We start from the raw sequence: 7,958 nt of genomic DNA, 5'->3' as shown, positions 1-7,958 counted from the left end.
GGGAGCCAGAAGAAGGAAGCAAATGGAGAAAGCCTCACTTTTGAGGTGTTACATAGTTTTGCCTTCATGTCTCTTCAGCCTTCTTTCTTCCTTCTTTCTCTCTCCACTCTCCTCACACTCCTCTCTGATACAGCATTTTCTCCTTTTATCTCATTCTCTCACCTGTGGCTTCATGTAATCCCCCTATGCTCCCTCTTCCAAGCATCCTCCCTCCCTCCTTCAGAGCCTTGCACACAGCCTTCCATTGTTGCTTCTGTGCCAATGTTATTCCTTCACCATTTCCCGCCTGTATCATATTCCTGTGTCACGGCGAATGACCTAGAGAGATGAAGGACCTGGCAGTGTGTACCACTAGTAGGCATAAGAAACTGGGACTGGAGACAAGTGGCCAGAAATCTCCTAGAGCAAGGATAGCATAGATTGAAGGCACACTTACCAGTTCTCACGGTATTTGGTGCTTCTCTTAAAGCCTCAGCTCCTTCAGTCATGTAATCAGTTAAGAATCTCAGATTTTTTTAAAGTATGTTTCTAGCCCTCAGGGTTGCTAAGAAAAGCTTGAAAACGTGACAATCTCCAGGGCCCAGAAACATTGTTCCATTGCAATTTGCTGACTGAGTGAAATTGGAACATTTCGTCAAGAAGGGCCAATTTCACTGCAGCACCACGGAACTGAGGAAACTCTGCCTACATCAGAATCCTGCCTGGTTTCTGCTAGTTCACCGGCCCAGCTCCTTTGCAACCTGCCCAGTGGCCTGCTAGCAACCTCAGAGCTTCCAGAGTCCATGGCCTTGGAGCAGATACACATGCAGATTGCCCTGGGGGCTGGGAACATCCAAAATTGTCAGTGTCCATGACTCCAGGGATCCATTCCCTTTTCCAGAGACTTTTCAAAAACTGTGGGTTTGTTCCTAAACCAAATTCTGAAATATAAAAATCTTGCACAAAACAGAATTACACTTCCAGACATTGTAGTCATCTAAAAGGATTATCTGGAATAGGGTGACCAGATGTCCCGATTTTATAGGGACAGTCCCGATTTCTGGGTCTTTTTTCTTATATAGGCTCCAATTACCTCCCACCCCCATCCCGATTTTTCACATTTACTGTCTGGTCACCCTAATCTGGAAGGATTTAAAGTATGAGTGCTTTCTAATTTATCCTCAGTGAGCAGACAATATAAAGTACCTAGCTCAAACTCAAACCCATGCCAGGTATATTTCATTGGAGAAAATTTGTGATAATGTACATGAATCCGGAAACTCCCTATGGGGAACTGGATGCCTAATTCCAGTCAATTTTATGGAGACTTGGATGTCTAAATCTCCTAGACAGCCTTGAAAACCTCAGCCCTGTTAAAAAGGGAGTGTAAATTTAAAGGTCCATCCCAGCTCTTCCCAGACATCATGGCGGCTGGTTTCCTGTAAGATATTCACTACCCACATTCAAGCCCGGTGGTGTCATTCAGATTTAATTCATGCCATGAAATTTCCTTCTTCCATGCTGCTCACTCTTGTTATCCCGGCAGGTATGGTTTCATGCACCCCTGTATAAGTGGCTGAGGGCAATCACAGCATGGTGACCCAGTTCATCCTCCTGGGGCTGACGGATCGTCAGGAGTTGCAGATACCCCTCTTCGCAGCGTTCCTGGTGATCTATGTTCTTACACTGGTGGGGAATCTTGGGATGATTGTGTTGATCAGGGTTGATCCCCGACTCCACACCCCCATGTACTTCTTCCTCAGTAACCTGTCCGTTGTTGACCTCTGCTACTCCTCAGTCTTCGCTCCAAGGATGCTGGTGAATTTCTTAGTGGGGAGTAAAAGCATTTCTTACTCTGCCTGTATTGCTCAACACTTCTCTTTTGTTGTGTTTGTGACCACAGAAGGGTTCCTGCTGGCCGTGATGGCGTATGACCGCTATGTAGCCATCTGTAACCCTCTGCTCTACACCGCTGTTATGTCTAAGAGAGTCTGTATTCATCTAGTGGCCAGCTCATATGTAGGGGGGCTCATGAACTCACTGAGCCACACATGTGGCTTGCTGAGGTTGTCATTCTGCGGACCCAACGTCATCAATCATTACTTTTGTGACACTAACCCATTGCTGAAGCTCGCCTGCTCTGATAACCACATCAGTGAGATTTTGCTTGTAGCGTTCTCTGGGGTTATTGCCATGTCCACCCTCCTGATTGTCATAATCTCTTATCTGTACATCCTCTTCTCTATCCTGAGGATCTGCTCCGCCAAGGGCAGGCGCAAAGCCTTCTCCACCTGTGCCTCTCATCTGACAGCTGTCACCATGTTCTATGGACCTGTGAGCTTAAGCCACATACAACCCAGTTCCAGCTACTCACTGGAACAGGAGAAAATCTCTGCTGTGTTTTATACCCTGGTGGTCCCCATTGTTGAACCCCCTGATCTACAGCCTGAGGAACAAGGAGGTTAAGGATGCTCTTAAGAGGGTGATAGACTGGAAAAACATTCTCAGCTAATTTGTTCACCATGACAATTCCAGTCAATTGAGAAGAACAATTGGAAGAAGGATCGTAGTATGGTCTATGTGTTACTGCCTTGATTTGTGTATCACAAATGTCGTACAAGAATTAAATGAAACTCAAAGAACTGATGTAGCATGTGGAAATTATGTTTTACAATTGCTTGAGAGGAACAATGTTACCTAATGTCCTGTCATTATGTGGCTGTTGGAATATAGACACCTTTCCTTGTTTCTTGACCATTAATCTATTTGAAATGGTGCCCTGCAAGGTTATCTGAGATTAAAAATAAAATAAACTTGCTTCTAGGTTTAATTTCTTAATGTGTTACTTTAATTAATGCTCAGTATGTGACTTGCATTATGAGAATTCAACGCTTTTGCTCTCTTTAGTGTCTGGGCCTCATACGGGCTGCCACAATTGATCTCTATCCCCTTTATAACAGCCCTTAACGTAGTTGAAGACTGTTATCAGGTCCCTCCTCAGTCGTCTTATCTCAAAACAAAACATGCCCATTTTTAAAAAACCTTTCCTAATAAATCAGGTTTTGTAAACCCTTTTTGTCATTTTTGTTGTTCCCCTCTGGACTCTCTCCTATTTGCCCACATCTTTTCTAAAGTGTGGCTCCCAAACCTAGACACAGAACTTCAACTGAGGCCTCACCAGTGCCAAGCAGAGCCAAACAATCACCACCCTGGTCTTACATACAACATACCTGGTAATACACCCTAGACAGCCTTTTTCACAACTGCACCTCATTGTTGGCTCATAGTCAACTTGTGATCCACTTGAACTCCCAGATCCATCTAAGCAGCACTTCTCCCTAGCCAGTTATTCCCCACATTGTATTTATGCATTTGATTTTCCCTTCTAGAGTGAAGTACTTGTCTTTGCACTTGTCTTTACATTGATCACATCTATATTCATACTAGTGCTATATACATCTATTCTTAACAGTGTTATTGTATATACTTAGGCTGGGAAGGAATACATTTTTCTCAATAAAGGTTGGTAAATATTGATTTCACCATATGCACACAAACCAATGAAAAAAATGTTGCCATCAATAATAATTGAAATTTACAGATAGGCAAAGTAAGAAAAATTGCAGCTTCAGAATGTATTCGAGTTTGATTTAAGGATATTTATTTTATCTATTTTGACAAGTGATGTTGACAATTTGTGTTTTAACAGTTATAAAGCTTTAACTTTTTGAATCTCAGTGTCGACTGTCATTAAAAAAAATGTCTGACCTCCCATTGTCTGATCCCCCATAATTTCCCGCAATTATAAAGCTTTAAACGTTTAAAATAAAAAAGCCTTAAAAATAAACATTGATATTATCAATTAAAATGATAAAAAACTTAAAAATCAAATTCTGACAAGGCTCTATATACTTGTTATACAGCTTTATTCTCAATCATCTTGTTGTCACCTTGTGCTGCTCCCCATCTGTTTGTCATCTGTATCGTTGTCTCTTATTTTAAGCTTACATTACAAGCTCCTTTGGCCAGAGGTTGGGTTTTTTGTTGTTGTTGTTGTTATATGTTGGTACAGCACCTAACAGAATGGGGTTGGGATTAAGCCCAATACTAATGAATTAATGAAGTAGTATCAATAATAATGCTCATGTAATGTTACTCCCACCAATGCCATATATTTCAGAGGAGTAGTCGTGTTCATCTGTTTCAGCAAAGACAACGAGGAGTCCTGTGGCACCTTAAAGACAACAAATGTATCTGGGCATAAACTATCGTGATACATTTGTTAGTCTTTAAGGTGCCACAGGACTCCTCGTTGTCAATGCCATATAGTGATTTTATAGGTTTACTTACAGCAATGCTATACATTTATCATATATTTTAAGGGCTAGAAAGGACAATGAGATCATTTAGTCTGACTCTATAACTCAGGTCACACTCCTATACAGTTATCCTCGGTATTAAGCCCATTAACTGGCATTTTGTTAAGCGTATCTTCCGGAGAGCCATCGGGTCTTGATTTCACAGCAGCTCTAGCTGGATAAACCGTCACTTCCCATGGTAGTTCATTCCAGCCGTTAACCACCCTCACTGTTGAAAATGTGAGCCTCAGGACTAATCTGTTAGTCTCTAAGGTGCCACAAGTACTCCTGTTATTTTTGCTGAATTGGGATAGTTTTACTTTGAGTATCACGATATATTGTTCATTAGAACTGGGGGGAGAGGGGAGTTGGACCAAAATCCTTTTTTTCTGAGCAACGCAGATTTGGGTTAACTGAAATATTTTATGAATCTGTGTCAAATGAGCTGGACTGTTTTGCTTTGATCTAAAACCTCAGAAAAATCTAACAGGTCTACATATTTTAAGTTTCCCATTTAAAAGACTTTTTGTTTCAAAATTTACTTCAATTTTATTAAAAAATATAACAATTGCAAAAACTGCAATGGATCAAACAAACCATTTCATTCAACTTGTCAGTCAGCCAAAAAAATGGAAATTTGTGAAAAAAAAAATCAATTTGGGTCAACCAGAAACTAAAGTTTTTCATTTATGTTTCAGACTAGCCAGCAAACCAAGAAATCAGCTATTCACAGAGTTCTTTTGATCATACACTTTCCCCCCCTCATCATTGCTCTATACTGATTAGCCCTATTCTCACCACTGACACAATCCTATTGCTTTAGGGCTGGTCGACACGGGAAACGACTCTACAGCTGTTTAATGTAACTCCCTATATGGCCTTTGGGCTTGTCTTCACTACCGCCCGGATCGGCGGGTAGAAATCGATCTCTCATGGATCGATTTATCGCGTCTCGTCGGGACGCGACAATCGATCCCCGAATCGACGCACGTACTCCACCAGCCGAGGTAGGAGTAAGCGCCATCGACGGGGGAGCCGCGGCGGTCGATTTGCCGCCGTCCTCACAGCGGGGTAAGTCGGATCAGATACGTCGAATTCAGCTACGCTATTCCCGTAGCTAAATTTGCGTATCTGAAATCGATCGCCCCCCCGTAGTGTAGCCGTAGCCAAATAAGAATGCCATTTTCTGGTTTAGTTTAATCCAGTAAATTAAGAGTGTCCATACCAGGATAGCTCTAGTGCCTTACATTCACATATTATCTTGCTCAGGAATAACTTCCCAATGCAAACAAGCCCCTGTTCTCACCAACACTGATTTAGAGCTTTGCTTTCATCCCTCCATGCAGAGGTGGGACACTGAACAGCAAGGTTTAGCAGTGGGGAAATGAATTTATTTGATGTTTTTCCATCCCGAAGAACCCAATATAATTGGGCAAACATTCTGGTGTAGCTGAATGTGCACTTTTCTCTGAAAAAAAGTTTCAGCCAAAGAATTTTGGCCAGCTGTAGTTAGGATACTTTCTACCCCATGGAAATGCCTTACACTTAAACTCTGCTAGGTAGACTTGAGCCAAGGGATAATAGAGTTTAGCCCATTGTGATTAATGGTGAGAGGACATAAATCCACTGAAGCACACTCAGACGCAACTTCCTCCGGGATTCAAGAGTTGACCCGCTACCCAACCCCATTCACAGGGGTTCTTTTTATCTTGCATTAATAAAGTTTCAATGAAAAATGTTAGAGCACAATATTGGATCAATCATAGAATCATAGGACTGGAAGGGACCTCGAGAGGTCAGAAGTCCAGTCCCCTGCACTCATGGCAGGACAAAGCACCATCTAGAACATCCCTGACAGGTGTTTGTCTAACCTGCTCTTAAAAATCTCCAATGATGGTGTTTCCACAACCTCCCTAAGCAATTTATTCCAGTGGTTAACCACCCGGACAGTTAGGAAATTTTTCCTAATGTCCAACCTAAACCTCCCTTGCTGCAATTGAAGCCCAGTGCTTTCTACACTGGAAAATACTGATTAGTAAAAAATGAAATATTCTTGTGGGAAAAGGCCAGTTTCAATGAATTACTCATTTCAAAAAAAAAATTGAAAGAAAAAAGAAGCTTAAAATTGTCTAAATGTTCATTTTTGACATTTTCAAAATGAAAAGTTGCCTTTTTTTAGTTCAAAATGACTCTGTTTCAAAATCTTAATTAGCTAATTATTTTTTTTAAAGGTTCATATAATTTGAACTATTGGAAGAAAATATTTTGATTGATCAAAATCAATTTTTCCCCAGCTTTTTGGTTTGTGGAAAAAATGAAAATATCAGCTTTTGGGATGGGACATTTTTAAAATCTCCAAAATTTTCATGGGACAGGAAAACCATTTCCTGCCCAGCTTTAATCTTTGGTTCCAAACTAAAATAATCCACTCAGTGAATAAACAAGAATCTCCCTTAGCCTCTAGAAGAGGAGGTTTTTTTACTGTATTCAAACCTGAAGCCAATTCCTTATGGAAAATGTCCATATAATTTTATTATAAAAATATGTCAATGTTCTATAATATTCTTAAGCCAACTGTAACTGAGCATGCTGCTGTATCCAGTCAATGAGGGTTATGTTTACCTGGGATCTGTCAGAGAGGAGGTACGCTAAGTGCTGCATTAGGGGGGCTGTGTTGGTGAGTATCTGAGTGTCTGTTGCAGGGGACAGTTTGTCAGTTTGACCGTGTGCTTGATTGTTTGATTGTTTGTTTGAACAGTGTGAATTGGGAGTGCTTTGTTCCAGGTGGGCCTTGAGTGGGCCTGACTGGTATAAAAAGGCAGTCAGCAGCGAACCAGCTGAGCGGCGAACAGCGGAGGCTAACAGAGGGAGTTCGCCTGGGGAGAGCCCACTGAGGCTTACATCTCGCGGGCTTCTGTGAGTTGCTGCAACAGCTGAGGAAGCTTTAGAAGGAAGAAGTATGGAAGGTGAATGTTCAGTTGTTGTAACCTGCACAGGTTGTGCCATGTTTGTCTTTCTTCCACAGGACAGAAGCGACTTTGTCTTTACAAAGTGCAAGCTGGTCTCCATATTGGAAGAGAAGGTTCGAGGTCTGGAGAAACAAGTATCGACCCTGCGTTGCATACGAGAAAATGAAGATTTCCTGGACAGACGTCAGGATATGCTTCTACGGGCACAACGTTCTGAGGAATCGGAGCAGGTTGCGCAGAGGGGACTGAGGGACGGTGAAGAAAATTGGCAGCATGTGACCTCCAGAAGAAGAAAGAGGAGCGTCCATGTACCAGCAATGGAGATACAGGTGAGCAACCGTTTTCATTTTCTCTCCACAGGTACTAATGCGGAGAGTGGAGTAGATGATACATCTGAGGGAAGGGAGCAGAAGGAGACTCCACCGATTGGAAGGCATGAGATGCACTGTCCTAGGGATGGGGGTTCCACGACCACCGCTCCCAAGAGAAGGAGGAGGGTGGTGGTGGTCGGGGACTCCCTCCTCAGGGGGACTGAGTCATCTATCTGCTGCCCCGACCGAGAAAACCGAGAGGTCTGCTGCTTGCCAGGAGCTAGGATTCACGATGTGACGGAGAGACTGCCGAGACTCATCAAGCCGTCAGATCGCTACCC

General features: G+C 42.4%; 1 protein-coding gene across 1 annotated transcript; it reads left to right on the top strand.

Annotated features, from left to right (window-relative positions):
- The first annotated feature begins 1,572 nt into the window (after positions 1-1,572).
- Positions 1,573-2,445, top strand: LOC135874443 (olfactory receptor-like protein COR8). Its single transcript, XM_065399266.1, has one exon. It carries the CDS (start codon positions 1,573-1,575, stop codon positions 2,443-2,445), a length of 873 nt encoding a protein of 290 aa, XP_065255338.1.
- Positions 2,446-7,958: the final 5,513 nt, after the last annotated feature.

This window comes from Emys orbicularis, chromosome 2 (genome assembly GCF_028017835.1).
Source record: "Emys orbicularis isolate rEmyOrb1 chromosome 2, rEmyOrb1.hap1, whole genome shotgun sequence".
Taxonomy (NCBI): domain Eukaryota; kingdom Metazoa; phylum Chordata; order Testudines; family Emydidae; genus Emys; species Emys orbicularis.
This window is presented reverse-complemented; position numbering and strand designations above follow the sequence as displayed.

Coding starts and splice junctions, on each gene's coding strand:
- LOC135874443 (XM_065399266.1), top strand. CDS start 1,573: ATGGTGACCCAGTTCATCCTCCTGGGGCTGACGGATCGTCAGGAGTTG.